We start from the raw sequence: 22,877 nt of genomic DNA, 5'->3' as shown, positions 1-22,877 counted from the left end.
TACAATGGGTCTACTTAAGATTGGTTCTGTGGTCAAGAGTCACATATGGTATGATAAGTTTAAATGGTATATGATACGACATTTGCCATTTGATATACATCTTAAATATCGGTTACACTATTTTAAAGGTACACAATCATGTATCATATTCCTCTTTTGAATTCACTGTTTTGTGAAGAATATCTGGGTCAACAGAAGATAAATGTTTATGTATCAGCTGAAAAGAGTTTGTTTTTAAGCGGAAAAAAATACAAGGACAATATTTGTAGTGCAGATAGCTGTTAATGTCATTTTTTTTGTACACTTTATGGGCATTACACAGAAGCTTTAGAATACAGACATGGGTAGAAAAATATACCACAACATTCTTCTGTAAGCATAACATAACCTCCACCTGCATTTAACAATAATATATATATATATTTTGACCTGGAAAAGCCTATAAGCATCGCTATGTTCTACATTCTTGATAGAACAGACTTAAATTTTGCTATGTACATACTATGTATGTGTAATGGCTGCTTAAGATATCACATAATGTCTACATACAATACAGTAAAGCATCTTGCGGTCATATACAGTTCCAGCATTACGAAAAACTGCCTCTCAAGGAGAACTCTAGAACACTTAAATGGCATCACTTTGGCACTTATACTGCAATGAATTATCTATAGAGAGGAATGATTATATAAACAATGACATCATTCTTGTATCATCCCATTTGTATTGACACTGGTCTCAACATTCAAGCAATCAAGCGTCTCACTGTATATTGCAGTGCATTAAAATAATGTGCTCGGGAGGCCATTTACATGGAGTGATAATGGATTTGGGTTCCCCTCTCTGGGTCTTTTCAGTGTACTTGCATTCAGTAAACCATCTTTATAGAGCAGCATTTCCTCTGTAAAAAGCACTTAGCATCATAATATCAACACAGATCCTGAATTTCCTGTCCTGTCCTTTTTTATTTTATTGTTTTTTTAGAAAACGCATAAAAATAAGAAGTATATGAAAAACAAATTCTTAGGTTCAATGTCATACAAAAATGTACAAAGTAACTGGATTAACTTAAACATGAATATACTTTTATGATTCTGTGTTTTTACGCAAAACGTTCATAATGATGATGCTAAATAGTTGGTAAAGAAAATGAACAGCAAAACTTGCTTTTTAAAACTGTTAATCCCAACGTTTGGGAACACATAGATGATGTATGGCATTAAAATAGCATTACTCATACATAATGCAGAGTACTACTGAAAATGCCACTTACGAGGATGCTGGAGTATAGAAGGAAAATGTGTACCTTCTTCAATAACAGCTTATCTCTTAAAATTTCCATGCACCAACTCTGATGCATCATCATGCAATACCTGCATGCATTTAAATAAATCCAACTTTCATTGCTTCAGTGTCCACTGCTTGATACTAATTCATGTTGCTTTAGGTGTTGCTCAGGACCACTGCAGGTGACAAATAAGGAAGCATCACAAAACTAATTGATAACCTTTATCTATTCAAGCAATACATTTTCACAGCCTAAAATGTTCACTATTATGTATTTAGGGTGATTATTTGAGTATTATATGAAGTCTGCACTTGTATCTATGTCTTTAGTCTATTGGCTGTACAGGGGAGACAGAGTAATAATAACATCAATCTTTCGAAGTTTCCTGGTGTTCGCTATACCCTCCATAAAAATATACATAATGCCTCACATTAGCTAATATCCATATAACTTTTATGCAATTTTTTACATTTAAAAAAAAGTCCATCCAAAATGAAACCTAAAAAGGTGCTTGTATGCAATCTGGGGCTAAGATAATTTTTTTTTAACTGCAGTTTAATATGTATCTTAAATTATAATGTATTTCACCCTCACATATCATAAATCCAGCATATACTGTATAGCTCCAACTCCTGACTACAGTAACAGTCAAATTCATTTGGCTCTGTTTAGTTAAAACACCCTGGATATGCTGCAAGAGTGCCCCAGGCAGTTTCCTCCAGGCAGCGGGAATGTGCGGAAATATGAACTTTGCTTCGAATAAATGCATTAATGGGACTAAATTAGCATGTGCATATAGGCCATCTGGCCATCTTTGGGATGGGACTATATGGCTGACTCCACGTTCTCACTCCAGGCGTGGTCATCTAGGTTGTAAATGAATTTGGTGCGATTGGAAGGGTTCTGCGCAATGTCCTTGCCCAGGTTGTCCAGGGTGACGTTGGAGGCGAACAGCTGGGTTGGTGTCAGGTAATCCTCACTGTTTTTAATGTACTTGGAGTAGTTTTGACGCAGGCACTGCCAAGTGACAGCGTAGAGAATGAAGGCGCTGGATTTGAGAACAATGGCGAAACTGACGTAAAGGTAACGGTACGAGACGTTGTCGTAAAGCATGCAGGCTCCCTTTGTGCCGCACACGGAGCTCCATAGCAGGCAGGTGGAGTCGATCCCAATGCCAAAGATCAGTGGTGGGGGAATGAAACCTGGAACGGTGTAGGGAAAATGCAGGTTCTGTTTAACATGCTCACACAGTGCATCTTATTGTTTCATATAGTGTCTTACACTTGTATTGTGTCTGCCACCAATATTTTTATCTGCTTGACAAATTTAAACATGTCTACAACCATTCAACATACCAGCAATATGTTAATCAAACTATTTGTGATTGTGACACAGTCTGTGAAAACCCAGCTGAAGTAATCTTTTGTGTGATTTACTGTTTTCGACATGATGTAAAGACTATGCTGTGAAAATATATCTTTGATATCTTTAATATTGACTGAGTAAGGTCATGTCAAAGGTGAAATCAAACTTTGATGCTCCTAATCTTACAATTAGATTATAAAACTTTACCCTGGATTATAAAACGCTTACCAACGCATTGTCATACAGTATATTTTGCAGATATCTTACCTAAAAGCCGGAGCAACAGAAAGAGAACACCAAGAGCATATGACTTCAACTCTGGACTCACAGTCCTATAGACAAAAACAGCATGAAAAACATTACAATGTAAGTTTAATGGTCAAGGGTAAACAGAGTTATTAAGGTAAAGGTGAAAGGAATTGAAACATTTTGAAAATTGTTTTGCTTTAGAGGACATAATAACCCACTGGAGTCATTTGGATTATGTGCTTTTTGGTTCCTCACCATGTTTGCTCCCATATAAGAAGTTCAACCTTTTGCACTATGCAAATATTGCACACAGCATGTTGCATACTTACATTGTACCTACATTGCACATCGTATATAAACAAATGTTTAGATGCAGTGGCAAGAAAAAGTATGTGAACCTTTTGGAATTTCATAGTTTTCTGAATAAATTTGTCATAGATGAAGATTAGATTACATATTAAAGGCACGATCTCTGAAAGCCAATGTTGACATTTGAAATCACCTAAACAAACACGCCCCTACCCCAATAGAATCTGGACCTTCTTTTGATAGACCCGCCCCACAAATGCAACCCAGGCAACGATGTCGGGTAGTAGACACACCCCTTACTGCTGATTGGTTACAAGTGTGTTTTGGTACTCGGCTGACTCCCTTTTCCAAAGCGTTTTTCAAAAATCAAGCTCCCAATCATTAAGTCAAGGGTACCTGCAAACATAATGTGTCTAAAAATAATAACACAAAAAAAATCTGATCTTTATTCAGAACATCCAAAAAACTCATAGTACTTGTGGAAAAAGTATGTGTACCCTTGAGTTAATGACCTTAAAGGAATAGTCTACTCATTTTCAATATTAAAATATGTTATTACCTTAACTAAGAATTGTTGATACATCTCTCTATCATCTGTGTGCGTGCACGTAAGCGCTGGAGCGCGCTGCGACGCTTCGATAGCATTTAGCTTAGCCCTATTCATTCAATGGTACCATTTAGAGATAAAGTTAGAAGTGACCAAACACATCAACGTTTTTCCTATTTAAGACGAGTAGTTATACGAGCAAGTTTGGTGGTACAAAATAAAACGTAGCGCTTTTCTAAGCGGATTTAAAAGAGGAGCTACATTTTATGGTGTAATAGCACTTTTGGGAGTACTTCGACTCGACTCTCCCATTATGAGAGTGAGAAGGGGAGCGGACTTTTCAGGCGAGTCGAAGTACTCCCAAAAGTGCTATTACGCCATACAATATAGTTCCTCTTTTAAATCCGCTTAGAAAAGCGCTACGTTTTATTTTGTACCACCAAACTTGCTCGTATAACTACTCGTCTTAAATAGGAAAAACGTTGATGTGTTTGGTCACGTCTAACTTTATCTCTAAATGGTACCATTGAATGAATGGGGCCAAGCCAAATGCCATCGAAGCGCCACAGCGCGCTCCAGCGCCCACGCGCACGCACACAGACGACAGAGGGATGCATCAACAACTCCCAGTTAAGGTAATAACATATTTTAATATTGAAAATAAGTAGACTATTCCTTTAAAAAAGCTAATTGGAGTCAGGTTCTAGCATACCTGGAGTCTTGTTAAGATAATACATTTGGAGGTGTGGACAACAAATACTTTGACTGCTAAAAACCCCTCAAACATTTGGAGTTTGCTCTGCACAAGCACGCTTATGTGAGCCATGCCTCGCCAAAAGAGCTGAACTACGATCAAGAATTGTTGCTTTACATATAGCTTTAAAGGGTTACAAAGTTATTTCAAAGACTTTAGAAATTCACCAGTCTACAGTTAGGAAAACAATCTACAAATGGAGACGCTTTGGGACTGTTGCTACTCTACCAAGAAGTGGGCGTCCTGTCAAAATGACACTAAGAGCACAACAAAGAATGAAGTGAAGAAACAACCCAGAATGACAGCCTAAGATTTAAAGGCATCGTTGAAACTTGCTAACATCTCTGTTTATGTGTCTACAATATGTAAAACACTGAACAAGCAGGGAATCCATGGCAGGAAACCACGAAGGAAGCCACTGCTTACTAAAAAGAACATTGCTGCAGGCCTGAAGTTCGCAAAAAAAGGAAGGAAACATCATGATTTGGGCCTGCTTTAATGCATCAGGACCTGGCCAGCTTGCAATCATTGAGGGGAAGATGAATTCCCAAGTATATCAGACAATTCTTCAGGAGATGTGAGAATGTCTGTGCGCCAGCTGAAACTGTATAGAAGGTGGGTTATGCAACAGGACAACGACCCAAAACACAGAAGCAAGTTCACAACAGAATGGCTTCAAAAAAATGAAATCCGCCTTTTGGAATGGCCAAGTCAGAGCCCAGACCTTAAAGGAACACGCCCAAATTTCGGGAATTTAGCTTATTCACCGTATCCCTCAGAGTTAGATAAGTCCATACATACCTTTCTCATCTCCGTGCGTGCTGTAACTCTGTCTGACGCAGCCCCCGCTAGCTTAGCTTAGCACAAAGACTGGAAGTAAATAGCTTCAGCTAGCATACTGCTCCCAATAAGTAACAAAATAACGCGAACATTTTCCTATTTATGTGTTGTGATTTGTATAGTCACACGGTGTACAAATAACAAGGTCATATGAGACACAGCCATCTTTTAACAGTAAATATACTGAGAACTATATTTTCAGAAGACGAAGCACTGCTACTGGGCGGAGTGATTTGCTCACAGCACCCGAGAAGCCCCTGGTGAGGAGCAGAGAGTTCGGTGAGAGTTGTGCAAATCACTCCGCCCAAGTAGCAGTGCTTCGCCTTCTGACAATATAGTTCTCAGTGTGTATACGGTTGGGGGATGGCTTTGTCTCATATGACCTTGTTATTTGTACACGGTGTGACTATACAAATCACAGCGCATAGATGGGAAGATGTTTGCGTTGTTTTGTCACTTGTTGGGAGCAGTGTGTTGGCTGGAGCCGTTCGCTTCCAGTCTTTGTGCTGGGCTATACTAATTAAAGTATAGTTCTACTTCAGTAGTACCATAGTGCACTTGAAAAAAGTATACTACATAGTCTTCCAGTAATACTTAAAAATACATTGTCTCAAAATAGCACAGTTGAGTACACGTTGATGTTCTTAAGTTTATTTTAAGTACTAAAGACTATTTTTGTATATTAAAGGGATAGATCACTTTAAAATGAAAATTCTGTCATCATTTACTCATCCTCATGTTGTTGTAAACCTGTATGAATTTCTTTTTTCTGATGAACACAAAAGATATTTTGAGAAATTATGGTAAACACACAGCAGATGGTGACCATTGATATTTAGTGACCAGATAGTGACCAAAAATATTTTGAAAGAATTGTGATAAATTAATAAAATATTTTGATAAATGAGAGTAAGCACACAGTTGACGGTACCCATTAAATTCCATCATATTTTTTATTCCTACTATGGAAGTCTATGGTCACTATCTGCTGTGTGTTTGCCATCATTTCACAAAATATATTATTTTGTGTTCGTCAGAAAAAAGAAATTCATACAGGTTTAAAACAACATGAGGATGAGTAAATGATGACAGAATTTTCATTTTGAGGTGAACTGTCCCTTTGGGTACAAGATTAGTGCATGAAAATAGTACATATACTAAGTGTACTTAAATTGTATTTCAGTGCCCTTTTTATTCACCTGGGAAATTATGAGAGAATTTTCATATTTGCTTATCATACAAAGTTCTTAAAAAGGGTCAGCAGCATTACCTGATCAAGATGATGACAGATGGAGTCTGGGCCATGGCTCCGATCATGCTGCATACGCACACGACTGCAAGAAAGGTGAGAAAGGCCTGCTGACAGCCTGGACTGGGACACTTCCCTGGTGATGCTGTGCCCTGCCCATCGCCATGGGCGATGCACTTACATCCCGTCAGATTCTGAGAAAGGGAGGGAGGAAAGAGGATCTGAGTGCATATTTCATGACGGGTCTAAAGTGCTACTCTGGAGATTTCCAAGCAGCCAATCAAAAGGGCAAAAAAAAAAGATTATGGGGTCTAATGCATCTAAAAGAGTTAAAAACGAGTATTCCCCAACTAGACTCTAGAAAAACTCTGACCACTTCAACCTCAGAAAACACGTATCTCTCAGAGTATATTGATCTGTATGAAGTGGTGATTGTTTCAAGCCATGAACAATTATGAATGAATGTGGGTGGAAACTTACGGTTTTAGTGCAGCCAGCCAGACAGGCTGAGAGGTAGGTAATGCCATTAGATCCGCAGACAGGGCTTACAGTTGATGTGTAACAATTACAGCCTGACACGCACGCAACCTCGCCCCGTTCCCATGACCCAAGACTCCTAAAAAAAGATACATAGAAAAGAAAAATTATATATGAAATCAATCATTGGTAAAGCATTGCATTAGCAGCCCAAAAGGTAAGGTTATGGATCCGGTCCCAAGGACCATACAAAAATGTATAGCTTGAATGCACTGTAAAAGTTGCTTTAAATGACACCGTCTGTCAAATGCATAGATGTAAACGTAACTAATTTCACCTAGTGATCAGATTATTAAAGATAAGAAAACAGATTTGGTAATGTCACCCGCATGATTTTTTTTCCTGAGAAAAAGTCTCACACAGGTGCTTCCTCTAGAAATATCCCAAACTGTCTAGATTTGAATCTGCAATCAAAAATAAGAGATTTTAATGACAAACTAAATATGACATCAAATATTTGAAAACCAAATAATCTGTCACTTTAACTAGCTGTATGTCAGGCATATTTTGTCAAGTTATTTTACCAAAATATAACTATTAAAGGGATAGTTCGCTTCAAAATGAGAATTCTGTCATCATTTACTCATCCTCATGTTGTTCTAAACCTGTATGAATTTCTTTTTTTTGATGAACACAAAATAAGATATTCCGAGAAACAATGGCAAACACACAGCAGCAAGTGACCACCGACCTCCATAGTAGGAATAAAAAAATATGATGGAATTTAATGGGTACCGTCAACTGTGTGCTTACCATCATTTATCAAAATATTTTCTTAGTAATTTATCACAATAATTCCAAAATATTTTTTTCCTACTATGGAAGTCAATGGTGACCCACTGCTGTGTGTTCACCACCACCTCACAAAATATCTTCCTTTGTGTTCATCAAAAAAAAATCATACAGGTCCAGAACAACACGAGGATGAGCAAATGACGACAGAATCCTCATTTTAAAGCGAACTATCCCTTTAAAAACTGGACCATGTCTCCTGAGTTATGCGAGAGCAACCTCTGGTCAGGATGAGGTGTGCCCTTCAAACTGTATTGAGGAAGGTCAATCACATATTAATAAAGCCACAGACCAATGAACACTATAAACATCTCCAAGCACTTTGGTGTTGTGAACACACCAATTTTGTGCTATGAGTGGCTGTGTTTATTTTTATTTGTCGCAGATCATCACTGTGATTAAAAATTAGTTTGAGGCTTTTATGCTGAAGCGCTCTACTCACTCGTTGCCATAGGCAACAGTAACCCCGGCGACTGGGCCCGTATCACATCCGAGGAAAAGGAAGGAGACGTAGCAGGCCGTAGAGATGATATTCACAATCATTGCCAGGCGGATAGCCCCTAATGCCGACAGATCCAACTTTTTCACCAGGAGGCCTCCCAGGAAAATACCCAAACATGCACAGGGGATTGCCGTCATACCTATAAACAAGATTTTGCATGCAGCTTTAATCAGTGCATATGATTTCAATACAGAGGTACACATGACACAGCGTTTTATGATTTGATCGTATGCAAAAAACAATTATAGAAGGCACATTTATTCATCTACCTAGGAGCTGATTGGCCGAGGTGGTTGAGAGGTTAAACTGCTGTTCCAGATATTTCCCCAGGAAGGCAGCAAATCCAGCCACCACTGCAATTTCCATACAGGCCGCAAGAATGACACAGGTGAAAACCGGATTGGACAGCAGATGCTTAGTCACCTTGGGGATAACTAAGGGAAATTTAATTGCTTATATTAGTTTTTACACAATGATTTAACATGCACTGTATTGTACTGACATTTGTGATATTGCTTTTTGTTAATTCATGTTAGATGATGCATTGTAACAAATACAACCTTACTGTTGACAGGTCAAGCTAAATGAAAAACTGCTTATAAAAAACTGTCCCTTCTCTCACCCTGCAGGTGTTGGCAGCAGGTGAGGCCGTTGTTGATCTCGGGGCCATCTGATGTTTTGACTCCTTCGTATTCCTGCACCAACTCAGCCGGCAGCATGGCCTGTTCACTCTCACCCGCCGGATCCTCGCCAGGCTCGTTCAGTGACTGCGGGAAGCCGAACATGAAAAACGAGGAGATGAAGAGGAAAAGGCCACAGATTATGAAGCCGCCCCACCAGGCGCCAATCCACCGTGGGTCATCAGGTGTAATGTCCAGTGTGGCTGTTAGGAGTAAACAGAGATCTGATGAGAAATGATTATGGTGTGGTGTCCTATTACAATCCATTACATTCATCCACTTAGCAGACCCTTTATCTGAAGTGACAAATATACAAACATAAAGCGATTAATCATAAGAAGCCAGACTAATGCTTCCGCCACTCTGCAGAAGTGGCGACTTGACTCAGTTGCGCCCTTCTTTATTTTCGCCGTTTTTCAGTTTGACATGCAGCAATATTGTAGATTTTTAATTTTAGTACTTACTTGTGTCAATGAAGACTGCATCAACATACACTTTAGTGCAGAGAGAGCCGAGAATGAAACCACATGCTGGTCCAAAGACCAGTGTTGAGAACAAGATACCTGTAATGCAATAAAAAACGATAGTCATGCATACGCTCGTAGAAAAAAATATCAAAAAAATCTCTCTAGCTGTCACTGGAGATGCAAAGTACACCTTTGCATCTAAAGAGTCCCTCAGAGGTACATATTGCTACCAAATGCATGCATATTTGCACCCAAATGGTACATACTGTATTAGGCCATTTTGGAATAGTAGCTAGAGACCATTTGTTCTTACAGTTACTGTAACCTGGTAATGCTTTTTTTAAACAAGAGAGGGAAATGAAGTCAAACTTATTTTGTGTGTTAAAGGACCACATCTAGTGGTGTGAATTGCAACCAACGGTTCAGTCCACCGGTCATCCCTCCCTTTCAAAACACAAAGTGAAACTACGGTAGCTGCCACAGAACAAACAGGTCATCATCTGAGATAATGTAGTGATAACACGCACTCTATAGAGCAGTTTGTCCGTTTAGGGCTATTGTAGAAACATGGCGGCATAAAATGGCGACTTCCATTTAAGGGGAACCACGGTGTATGTAGATACATACAGTGGGGCAAAAAAGTATTTAGTCAACCACCAATTGTGCAAGTTCTCCCACTTAAAAAGATGAGAGAGGCCTGTAATTTTCATCATAGGTACACTTCAACTATGAGAGACAAAATGAGGAAAAAAATCCAGAAAATCACACCGTCCGACTCTCTAAGAATCTATTTGCAACTTATGGTGGTAAATAAGTATTTGGTCAATAACAAAAAAGCAAGATTTCTTTCTCTCACAGACCTGTAACTTTTTCTTTAAGAGGATCCTCTGTCCTCCACTTGTTACCTGTATTAATGGCACCTGTTTGAACTTGTTAGCAGTATAAAAGACACCTGTCCACAACCTAAAACAGTCAGAATGCAAACTCAACTATGGCCAAGACCAAAGAGCTGTCAAAGGACACCAGAAACAAAATTGTAGACCTGCACCAGGCTGGGAAGACTGAATCTGCAATAGGTAAGCAGCTTGGTGTGAAGAAATCAACTGTGAGAGCAATTATTAGAAAATGAAAGACATACAAGAACACTGATAATGTCCCTCGATCTGGGGCTCCACGCAAGATCTCATCACGTAGGGTAAAAATTATCACCAGAATGGTGAGCAAAAATCCCAGAACCACATGGGGGAACCTAGTGAATGACCTGCAGAGAGCTGGGACCAAAGTACCAAAGGCTACCATCAGTAACACACTATGCAGCCAGGGACTCAATTCCTGCAGTGCCAGATGTGTCCCCCTGCTTAAGCCAATACATGTCCGGACCCGTCTGAAGTTTGCTAGAGAGCATTTGGATGATCCAGAAGAAGAGTGGGAGAATGTCATATGGTCAGATGAAACCAAAACATAACTTTTAGGTAGAAACTCAACTTCTTGTGTTTGGAGGAGAAAGATGCTGAGTTGCATTCAAAGAACACCATACCTACTGTGAAGCATGGGGGTGGAAACCTCATGCTTTGGGTCTGTTTTTTTGCAAAGGGACCAGGACAACTGATCCGAGTTAAGGAAAGAATGAATGGGGCCATGTATCGTGAGATTTTGACTCAAAACCTCCTTTCGTCAGCAAGGGCATTGAAGATGAAACGTGGCTGGATCTTTCAGTATGGCAGTGATCCCAAACATACCGCCCGGGCAAAGAAGGAGTGGTTTCGTAAGAATAATTTCAAGGTCCTGGAGTGGCCTAGCCAGTCTCCAGATCTCAACCCCATAGAAAATCTTTGGAGGGAGTTGAAATTCCGTGTTGCCCAGCGACAGCCCCAAAACATCACTGCTCTAGAGGAGATCTGCATGGAGGAATGGGCCAAACTACCAGCAACAATATGTAAAAACCTTGTGGAGACTTACAGAAAACGTTTGATCTCTGTCATTGCCAACAAAGGGTATATAACAAAGTATTGACATAAACTTTTGTTATTGACCAAATACTTATTTTTCACCATGGTTTGCAAATAGATTCTTGGAAGGTCAGACAATGTGATTTTCTGGATTTTTTTTTCTCATTTTGTCTCTCGTGGTTGACGTGTACCTTTGACGGAGGTTGCAGGCCTCTCTCATCTTTTTGGGTGTGAGGGCTTGAACAATTGGTGGCTGACTGGATGCTTTTTTGCCCCACTGTACAAGGTAATAAAATATAGTTATGTTTATTATATAGCATTTCTGGCAAAAGATCCTTCCAAGTTACACAATGCACCCCACCTTTAGGGGGACACTCCACTTTTTTTGGGGATATCCTCATTTTCCAGCACCTGGAGTTGAACATTTGATTTTTGCCGTTTTTGAAACTATTCGGCGGATCTCCGGGTGTGGCGGTACCACTTTTGGCATAGGTTGGCATGATCCATCGAGTCTGGTTGGACCATTGGCATCGCGCTCGGGGGTGGCAAGAGAGTTTCGATATTTTTTTTGTTCGGGACGTGTCTCTTCTGTGGTTGCATCGTGTATTAAGACGGACAATTGGGGGTTGTGATTTTCTGGGCAGATATGACTGTATATGAGTATAAGAATCCTGCTCTCATTCTGGGGTAATAATCGGGGACTTTGCTGTCGAATCATGGCTGCAAAAGACCCCTTCACGGTTCACGTCACAGGCGGTTCCCACTGCGCATGTCGGGGTCAGAAAGTCATTTCGGCAGATTGAGTTGCGTATTATTCGGTATCGTCAAAAATGCCTACTTACGTCGTGGGCTGTGAAAATTGCACCAGGTCTTCCGTTAAGTTTTCGCGATTCATGCCGAATCTCAAAAACAAAAAATACAACATCTGTGGCTGCAAGCAATTAACGTGCAGACTGGGACAATGCAAATATCAAAGAGGGTTGTGTTTGTAGTGCTCACTTCATTTCAGGTAAGTCATCATTTTTCAGCCCTATGGTATGAACGGTTTGACCCCATGCTGCGCGCGCACCCGATAGTCATTCAATGTTTACAAACCTTGAAGGGGTCTATAGGCGCAATGGTGTTGTGCAGTGCCTAAAAATAGTCCCCTTATGGCGCTTTTCCATTGCATGGTAGTGCCCCACGGTTTGGTTTGGTTTGGGTCGGGTCAGCTCACCTCACTTTGGCTTGGTTAGCTTTCCATTGAGTTTAGTATCACTTCGTAGTGGGAGGGATTATAGGCGTGTCGTTATATTTGCGCTGCATACTGCTGTGACATCATACAAGTAAGATCCATTCCCATACATTTATTTATTTCTCAGTCCGCCACAAAATTAAAATTGGCCACCACAAATAGATGTTTGCACATCGCGTTTATCACTACCTCTGTCTCACATGACAGTTTCTGTTCAAACACCTGCTGAGCTCCGCTGAGCCTCATTAATGGAAAAAACTGTTATGGTGTCCCTGATTCTCAACCTGTGGATGTTTTTTTATCGCTAAAAGGGAGTTTGGGAACTTATAGCAGAGCACAGATGACAACAGGTTTACTTGAGACAGCGCAAGCTAGCTCGAAGGTAAAGCTAATCTTTTCCATTATAGCGATGACGCTGGTACGATTCTCTCAGAGCAATCAGTGATCTACAGTGTTTTCGCATCACGTTTGGTATCAGCTCGGGTCGCTTGGAACCCCAACTGAGGTGGTACGAAAAAAAAGTATTGGGTACTACGTTGTGCACCTAATGGAAAAGCTCCCAAAAGTGAGCTGACCCGACCCAAGCTGGGCCGGGCCGTGGGGTGCTGTGCAATGGAAACGCGCCATTAGTAACTTTCAATAGCAGGGGCCTATTTTCGGGCACTGCGTAATACCATTGCGCCTCCTGCAGCCATGTTGCGGCACCGGGGTTCTTGGTTGTTGCGCCAGAGTGAGAGTATAGTTCCCAGCCATATGTGCCTAGAAATTTGCAACTTTTAATTTTCCCGTCGGTCTTTGTACACGATGTAACTACGGAGGTGTCGGGTTTTGAATAGGAAAAATGTCGAGGCTCTTTGGTCATTTTTGAGCGCGGTGCTGGTGGTCTAATCAGATTCGATGGATTATGCTAAGCCAGTGCTTCTCAAATAGTGGGGCGGGACCCCCAGGGGGGGCTCGAAGCGACACCAGGGGGGGCGCGCGAGACCCTGGGGAAAAATACTTTTTCAGAAAAAAGGTGTTTAGGGTGTTTTCAAATATAGTTCAGTTTAAAAGAACCAAACCCAGTTCACTTAAAGTGAACCAGAAAAGGAACTAGCTGAATGTGACCTCAGTCCTTTTGGTGTTCACAATATAGTGGACTCAAAAGAGGACCCAGTTCTTTTTTTGGTCCTCTTCAGAACTGAGGTGATCTCAGACCTTTTCTTGTTCACATCACAACTTCATAAGAACTCAGATCCCAGCTTTCTGTGCAGCAGTTGATTTTAATACAATGTCCAAACGACACGCAAAGCGGACCGGGACCTCATTGATTTCACATATCAAAAAGAAATCTAACCACAAAAGAACCCAAAAGCGAACCATACTCAGACCACCTCCTGATGTGGTCTGAGTTCGGTTCACTTCTGGGTCCTTTTAGGGGGGTCTGAGATCACTTGGTTTGTTCACATATACACCCTGAACTGCTCTGAGAGCGTTTGGAGGGCTCAAACGAACTAGGTGTGAAAACACCCTTAAAGACATTACACCCCAATCACGCTGATAAGCCGCTTGAGTTTTTATTATTATTTATTGATTATATTTAATTTAATTTTTCAGTATCAAATGGTCAAAAATATTATACTTTAAATAAGTTTTTTTTTCAGGCAAATTGATGCATTTTAAGTCTTTTCTGTTACAGACTAAAAAACAATGTTAATAAAGTTATTCTTTGCTGTAAGTTGATCGATATTTCTTTTTTTAATATTCTTTTTTCTTGTTTTCTTTAACGTTAATAAGGATACAATGTTTTGCAGATGTGTCATTTTATAGATAAATTATACTATTTACAGTCGCGGCGGAGAGTTGGGGGGGCGCGAAATGTTTACTTCTTCCTAGGGGGGGCATGACAGAAAATAATTGAGAAGCACTGGATTATGCTGGGCTATGCTGGGAGTGGTTAGCGCCGGGCCCGAGGATTGGCTGAATGGATTCCAGAGCTGTGAAAATCGGGTGTTTGACTCTATGGGAGCTGGAGGGTGAGCATTTTTCGAGGGGGGTTGAGTGTCCCTTTAATCAACATTATGGCAAAATTCTAAATCCTGTATTTAACCTGGAAAGCAGTGGTGGCTCGTGACTGCTCATCCGAGGGGCGCTGATTCAAAATAAGTGTTTGGAGTGTCATGTGTGTGGTTTCTTTTTTCGGAATGTGTGTTCTGCGCGTCGGGAGATCCTGTGTGCGTCATATGTTTTGTCAAAGTGGGTGCCTAAAACCATTTGCCGTAAAAAACATTTATGATAAAAGAGACGTTCACGTTCCCGTTCACAAAATACAAGCAAGACACACTCCCTTAACACTAAACTCTTGAGATTATGCGAGTATCCGACAAACGCGAGCGTCTCTTTTATCATAAACCCTTTAGACGCATCTGCAGCAGGCGCTTGTTTTGAGGAAACATGTGATGCACGGAGGATCTTTCGGCGCGCGGAGCACGTGTTTTGAGAGGAGGAACCACACACATGACGGGCTACATACATGTTGTGACAAACTTTGCATCGAGCGCCCTGGAATAAAGAAGTCACCGGCCGCCACTGCTGGAAAAGCTTTCTAATTATAAGATGATAAAGTAGTTGTAAACAATTACTTGCTTCTTTACATAACCTACACTATCTATGACATGATAGATGACTGGCAGCTGATAAGTTTCTTGTGTTAAACCAATAGATTATTGCATTTGTGGGAATACCAAAAGTGTATTACAGCTCAAATACGTATTTGTAAAGGTTGTACTATCAGCTCCTTCATCCCTCAACGGGTAATAATTCGTCCAGACACAATCTCATAAAAATAAAAGTTGCTATGGATAAAAATGCCTGTTAAATGTAAAACAGTGCTCTCTGAGGTAAACTTTGTGACCTAAAGGCAAAAGGCACCTGAGTCGCCTTTATCTAAGACTTACAATGTTATTGCTGCTATCTAATCTTATTTATTAGACTAGAATGAAAGTCCTTATGTGTATCAGATCATGTATACCAGTCTTAATGCTACCCACCCTAAAAATGACAATTAAATCCTAGATTTTGTGTTAGCAGAGGTGCCAGATAGCACCTGAAAAACGTGAAAGACTAAACGGAAATAGAGCTAAATAGAAAGGGCAGAGAAAGACGATATTAAAAGAAGCGTGCAAGTTTTCCACAGACATTAATGTCTACAGACAGACATGTCAGCTCTATGCTATAGATGTCAGACACACTGCAGAAAAATTGAGAATAACAGGAATGCTGCGAAATGTGCACACTCATACCACAGTTCACCCTCATGTTGTTCTAAACCTGTATTCTGTTGAACACACAAGAAAGATAGTTTGCAAAATGTTGATAAGCACAAAGTTGACGGGACCATTAGGGTTGTGCCAATAGATGAATTTCAAAGCACCTGTGCTGTAACTCTTTCCCCACCATTGACAAGTTAACTCGTCAATTAAGAGAAAATGCTTCCCTGCTAATAACGAGTTTCTCCGGCTCCTCCGCAACTTTTAAAACCCAGAAATATCACCCTAGGGCAAACAGCTGTATGTCCTATGTTTTGAGGATCGCTCTGAATCTGATCTCTATCAAAAGTCCTTCACAAAAACCGAATTATCTCAGCTTTTTGCTCAACATTTGGTGTTTTTAAAGAGAAACCTACCCAATATTTGAGATGTTATAAAAACATTTCTTGAACAGAATTCGCCTTTCAAAGCCTACAGCGAACGGCCGGTTTGGACTACAGCCCTCTACTTCCTGCTTTAATGACGTCAGTAAAACAGTTTGTTGACAAAACTCCGCCCACAGGAATACATCAGCTAAGCTAGCGGCAAGCTAAGCTCCTGTCGAATCACAACACACTAAACAAATTACACAATCAGAACTCAATACGTATTTCTGAAGGAGGGACTTCATAGAACAAGGAAGACATCAGCTTGTTTTAAGGACAGTGAAAACACCACATAATATATCGCAATTTTACTCATGAAACATGAACACATGTTATATTGGGCACTGTAAACACAATCCAAGCTCCACAAACACAGAAAGAACGGGACTTTTAAAAAAAGAACATTTGCTGGAAGGCATTAAAATTTTGTGAAAATAATGAAAAATTCAGGCGCTGGCTGTCAACTTTTCTTAAAAAAAAAAAAACGCTGGCGGGGAATGAGTTAATGACCCCCTCATATTAATGCCATCAGTTTTAATGCCACAAGTTGCGTTGTTAGAGTTTTGCCTTTAGAGTAAAGCAGCTTCCTTTTTTGTCCACCAATCAAGTGACTTATAAATGACAAATAAATAAATGAGTAAACTATTGCCCCACCCCACAATCCTATCGTGTATAAGCAATCTCACAGGCTGACGATGGGACGATCTCAAAATGGGGCATATCGCCCAACACTACTACCCATTGACTTCCATAGTATTTATTTTCCTACTATGGAAGTCAATAGGTACTGTTAACTGTGTGCTTACCATCATTTAGCAAAATATCTTATTTTATGTTCAAAAGAATAAAGAAACCCATACAGGTTTAGAACAACATGAGGGTAAGTAAATGATGACATGGTGAACTATCCCTTTAATATAATTTTAAACAGCAAGTCCAACCTCATTTATAATTTCTCCTCGTGTTCCACATATAAAAGAAACTTAAATGTGTTTGGAAGTAAACTGACAAGCGAACTAACCCTGTAACACATTTAGTGTGGGATCTGAGCTATTCCTTTGAGCTATTCCTGTATGTATCAAATGTGGTGTGGAGAATTGTTGTCGTTGCGTAGAGAGCGATAGAATAAGAAGAAAAGAGAAAGAGATAGAAAGTGAGCTGCCTGAGGGACGACAGAACAGCCAGCACACATTAGCTTCACAGTAGTAATAACAGGCACTGAAGGCCATCATTGCATCTTGTGTAGCTTACCCCCTAACAACATAGCAACAGGAGATGAAGACAGTGGTGCACCAAACTAAACAAGTGGATTTCAATTCAACACTCGTAATTTCCCGTAAGAGTCCATTTTGTGCCATAAACAATTCCAGCTGCTGTACAGAGCATCACTTTTTAAATCATGTGTGTACCTTGGTACAAAAACAGTCTGCCAGGGAGTCCATCAGGACAGCAATAAAAAGAAGTAAAAGATCCACTGTTTGATGCTTTGTAAATGATTAATAACAAAACAGTGGTGTATTGGCAGGATATTGGTGGTGCTGCTACCTGATATTATGCACAAAAACAACAACAGTGCTCTCTTAAATTTCAATGTCCTGATCTCTACATTTGCAAACACTTCTCAAAAGGTTGTGCCATTTCGGGATGTTCTTGACTATTTTTAGCTGGATAGATTAGGTTAAACAAAACCTAATCTGTTTTTTCCATGACTTTTTGAGAAACCAACTATAGTGAGTATGACACGTATAGTATTATATGTGCTATTAAGTATTGATTTTTTTGACGCAAGGCAATAAGGGTTTAAAAGAAACCATTTTTGCTTTATTGATGAAGAGGTCATTGAACTTTACTGATGGGTCTCCAGGGCACCTTAAAAAAAAAAGAAAATCACTCTTACCAATATAAAGAGAAGAATCTTCTCGCCTGACATGATCGTCAATGTAAGATACACCCAGCGGCTGAAGAGGTGTCGCCCCAATTCCCAAAAGCATCTGTGCTCCAATCAGCATCAGATACATCATGTTGGTATTGGTTCTGTTCCCACAGAAATAACTCGAATCGGACAGTCCTGGTCGACTGGTATTGGAGCACACATCCCTTCCTTGTCCTATAGGTCGCGACTCTCCAGACTGATATTGATACTGCTGGGTCAAAAACTCTGGCAGCGCTGACAGTAGGGCTCCCAGTGCCATCACGATGCCCCCACAACCAATAAGACGTGGCCGATGGGCTCTGGCCCCAAAGTAGCTGACGAACAGGATGAGGGCAAGGTTGCCAATCTCAAAGCTGCTGGCAATCACACCAACGTCAGCGCTTTGCAAGTTGAAACGTCGCTCTAGCGTGGTGAGGACACTGACCTAAAACATAAATAACAGTACACGGTTACTTGTCATTACTTTCGAATTGGCACAAAATCACTAGGTATTGATTTACAATTCCTTTTGAATTATAGCATCGTGCACATGCGCTATTGTTTTGCCACATTTCTAAGGTCATCTTTGTTCATTTACTGTTTTCTACATAAAATCATCCTACATAATATAAAGAACATTCTGTAAAAATATAGCCTTGATATCTTTAAAAGAATAGTTCACCCAAAAATGACAAATCTGCCATCATGTATACATTTCTTTGTTCTGATGAACACGAAGAAAGATATTTTGAGAAACGTTTGTAACCAAACTGATCACGAGCCCCATTAAAGGTGGTTTGTGTGAATTTTAGCGGCATCAAGTGGTGAGATTGCGAATTGTAACCAATAGTTCAACCCCTCAATTTCAAAATGCATATGACAGCCGCAACAGGACAAACATGTCATTGTCTGAAACAACATAGGGACTAAACGGGCTTTGTAGACAGTTTGTCCATTTAGAGCTACTGTAGAAACATTATTGTGACTTTCATGTAAAGGGACCTGGGGTGTATGGATATAAAAACGGCTCATTCTCATGCTGCGTTCACACCAGTTGCGATAGAGGCGTCCAGTGCGAGCGATTTCAATGTTAAGTCAATGTGAAGATGCGTTGACGCGCATCTGGAGGTCTCGCGGCACGAATGAGGCATTTAGTGCGGCGCGGTAGACACGATTCCGCCTCGTTCGCGCAAATGGTGTGAATTGAGCGTTTTCGCAGGAACGCGCAAGTTGAAATTTTTTAACTTTGGCAGAAAAACGCGTCGCGTTAACCAAACAGGAGCTCGCTCTGGTAGTGACGTGATTACAGCAAATGAGCTGAGTCGCAGAAGGCCCTCCCATGACGCGAATTTCCGCATGAATGTCTCGATGACTAGAATTTTGCGCGTGAAGTGAGTAAACTCACTTGTTTAAGCGGCAAACTAGGAGCGGTAGACACGATTTTGACGCTTCAAATGCGGCTGGTGTGAACCCACGGTAAGGTAATAAAAACAATACATGTAAGGTCTTTATACACCACTAATAATATAGTTATGTATATTAAATTGCATTTCTGTCAAGAGACCCTTCTAAGAGTTACACAATGCACCTTTAACTAATAAAATAATACTATGGAAGTAAATGGGGCTCGTGAGCGGTTTGGTTGCAAGCGTTTCTCAAGTATCTTCCTTCGTGTTCATCAAAACAAAAAAATTCATACAAGTTTGTAACAACAGAAATGATGACATAATTTTTATTTTTAGGTGAAATACCCCTTTAATATAATAAAAAGAGTAAAACGATGTCAAATATTGAAATTAAAGTGAAATCAATGATTAAAATCAAACATCAATGCTCTATAATAATCCGATTAAGAGACTTTAGCCTGGACCAAACAGGCATTGTAACTTATGTTTTGTGAGTAGGCCTACAGGACAACCTTATGACTTAAAGCCAGCCTAAGCTAACCAATTTTTTTTAAGAGCATGGATGCTGCGTACTGTCAGTCATAAAATATGGCAGACATCAGTAAGTGTTGGAATAAACAGTTTTTAATATTCTGGTTCCCTTTATATGTACCATTCAGGTGGTACATCGTGGCCTTTAATTAAAAAAAAAAAAAAGTGGATTACGGCTAGGAACAATGACATATGAATCACTTCACCTTACTTTAAACCCTACGGAGCATGCGTTAATGTAACTGCGTGCATATTTTTCATCCTGTCCAGCTCGTGCTGAAACTTGGGGTCTGACATCATTTGATTTCATAAGATCATGTGGCTTAACGACAAAATACAATTCTCTGTTTATCCCTGACCACTGGGCCGTTCAGTGGACTGATGATTATTTTCCATCATGTACAAATACAGCAGTCGCAATACTGCACACACGAAACGCCACCTCATAATCTTGTTTTTTGTGCATGAGGGGCAAAGGTAGGTTATTCTTACCGGATTCAATGTCATTACAATCCATGACATCACGTGCAGTAAATAGTATGAGCTGTATGAGACTCACCAGATAGGCTCCTACAGTGCCCTGTGCCAACATTAAGGCACATTGTGATACAAGGAATATTTTGATGTTGGAGAAGCATGATGTCTTCTTCTGACACTCGTCTGGTTCAGTGTCTGGCGTGCTTGCGTCCGTGTACATCGAGTGTTTCACCTGCATCCTCCGATGCGGACTGCAGCAGCAAGAGTCGGGCAGAAAGTGACCATTGAGGACGAGTTTTCAGATGGATCCACAGCCAGACGTACACGGTTCCATTAACATCGCCTCCGGTTCCGGTCCGCTGGATGAAATCAGATCGAGTCGTATGAGATTATTTTGCTCGCTGCCGTTTGGTATCGCAGACTACGCATTTAGATATCTGAATCTGAATGGTCGGAAGAAACCGTCGGAGGACCACGGCAGCCTATTAATACCCACGAGCATCACCGACACACGGAAACTGCGATCAGATGCGCGAGGTTCTTACAGGCGCCTGTCGCTCTTTCTCATTGGTGGGGAGAGTTTGCTGGTGTGGGGGTTCAGGACAGTCGTGGCGTGGATGTTGCGTGTCCTCGCGACCACAGTCTGCACCAAATGATGACCTCTCTCTCTCCTTTCCCCCTCTACTTCAGCCACTCACTGGGTCTATCTTAATATCACCCCCTCCCACAAGATGTTTAGATAGATAGATATATAGATAGATAGATAGATAGATAGATAGATAGATAGATAGATAGATAGATAGATAGATAGATAGATAGATAGATAGATAGATAGATAGATAGATAGATAGATAGACTATTCTAAAATGTCAACGTCTAAAAATAACACTTAATGTGTCCTGAGAGCAATGCACCAAATTGGGGATATCTGAGCCGCTGCTGAGCCTTTAATTTCAGGATGTGATGTTGTTTTATATGCATTAATTGAGTATTTAATTTAGATCTTCATAAATTCTTAGAAAATTAAACCAACAGTAACATTATTTTTCATCTACTCTGGAATATTGGTTCAAATTTGGTGGTAAATATTCAGTATATCAATTTTAGCCCCTTCTGTATATGTTTATCTCTTTAAATTAACTTACTATTCAAAATGCACACAAAATTTGTCTTTTTACTAACTCGGGAAAGATAACATCATTGCCTGCATCATGCAGTGGTCATTTTGTGTGGCTATATTCACGGTGAGTGTGATTGTAGGTAATCACGAGTTTTGCACTGAAGGTCTTGGTGCTTCAATACTCTGAAGCAAAGACAATTTACTGCTGCCTAAAGAATGGACTCAGCAATAGCATAACAGTATATCTCAGACTGTCTTTAGAGGCAGAGTTGATTTACACACACACACACACACACACACACACACACACACACACACACACAGAGAGAGAGAGAGAGAGAGACGGAGAGAGAGAGAGAGTATTGACTTGTTGTTTTTTTATCCACCCTACAGAGCAAGACTCACCACTCCTTGTGTTTTCCCATCTGTCTATGGCTCTACTGGGCCCTTACAGTGATTCATATTGAGCCAAACAGGGCTGTGCTCATTGATAGCATTACACATCCCTCTCTTTTTATTAATTCGTGCATCACATTACCATTTTTGTTTGCTTTTCTTTTCCAGAAGGCCTGATATTAAAATGAGATAAAACAATTTCCAAGAATAGGGAAGAGAATAAATAATGTCCTACTACATAGTTTAAAATTCTGACTTCTAACAAATAACTGATAAAGCATCAAAATGAAATAGTCAAAAAGTATTAGGGTTGCAAATGTAAGCTGTCTCTTAGTAAAGGGCTATTTTTTGTATTTATTGATAAACTTCATATGAATTAAATAGAATCTTAATGTTTTTTTTTTTTACTAAAATCATTTAAAATTAACATGAAATTATTTGTGTGCAATGTGTCACATCTAATAACTGTCTGTTTTGTGACTGGAATACATTACAGCTCTTCAGTCTTACCCATTAACATCCCATACTGCAAGAATTAAAAAAATAATGTAAACTGTGGTTTAATTGTACATAACCTCAGGCTGGGTCTTGATTCTTTCC

At 40.1% G+C, this 22,877-nt stretch overlaps 1 protein-coding gene across 1 annotated transcript; it reads right to left on the bottom strand.

Moving 5' to 3' along the window:
- Positions 1–262: 262 nt before the first annotated feature.
- Positions 263–21,459, bottom strand: slco3a1b (solute carrier organic anion transporter family member 3A1b). Its single transcript, XM_055209908.2, has 10 exons — positions 20,844–21,459; positions 18,333–18,792; positions 9,577–9,675; positions 9,055–9,315; positions 8,702–8,866; positions 8,373–8,571; positions 7,082–7,217; positions 6,623–6,795; positions 2,921–2,985; positions 263–2,490 (listed from the first exon to the last, which is right to left on the bottom strand). Exons 1-10 carry the CDS (start codon positions 20,997–20,999, stop codon positions 2,114–2,116), a joined length of 2,091 nt encoding a protein of 696 aa, XP_055065883.1. The 5' UTR covers positions 21,000–21,459; the 3' UTR covers positions 263–2,113.
- Between the last annotated feature and the right edge of the window lie 1,418 nt (positions 21,460–22,877).

Source organism: Misgurnus anguillicaudatus, chromosome 21 (genome assembly GCF_027580225.2).
Source record: "Misgurnus anguillicaudatus chromosome 21, ASM2758022v2, whole genome shotgun sequence".
Classification (NCBI taxonomy): Eukaryota; Metazoa; Chordata; class Actinopteri; order Cypriniformes; family Cobitidae; genus Misgurnus; species Misgurnus anguillicaudatus.
The sequence above is the reverse complement of the archived record's forward strand: the minus strand, read 5'-3'. Positions and strand labels throughout refer to the sequence as shown.

Excerpts from the sequence above, each read along its gene's own strand:
- slco3a1b (XM_055209908.2), bottom strand. The coding sequence starts at position 20,999 with ATGCAGGTGAAACACTCGATGTACACGGACGCAAGCACGCCAGACACT. Across the intron at positions 18,793-20,843 it reads GCACTGTAGGAGCCTATCTG|GTCAGTGTCCTCACCACGCT; the intron begins GTGAGTCTCATA and ends TTTATGTTTTAG. Across the intron at positions 8,572-8,701 it reads CTCGGCCAATCAGCTCCTAG|GTATGACGGCAATCCCCTGT; the intron begins GTAGATGAATAA and ends TCTTGTTTATAG.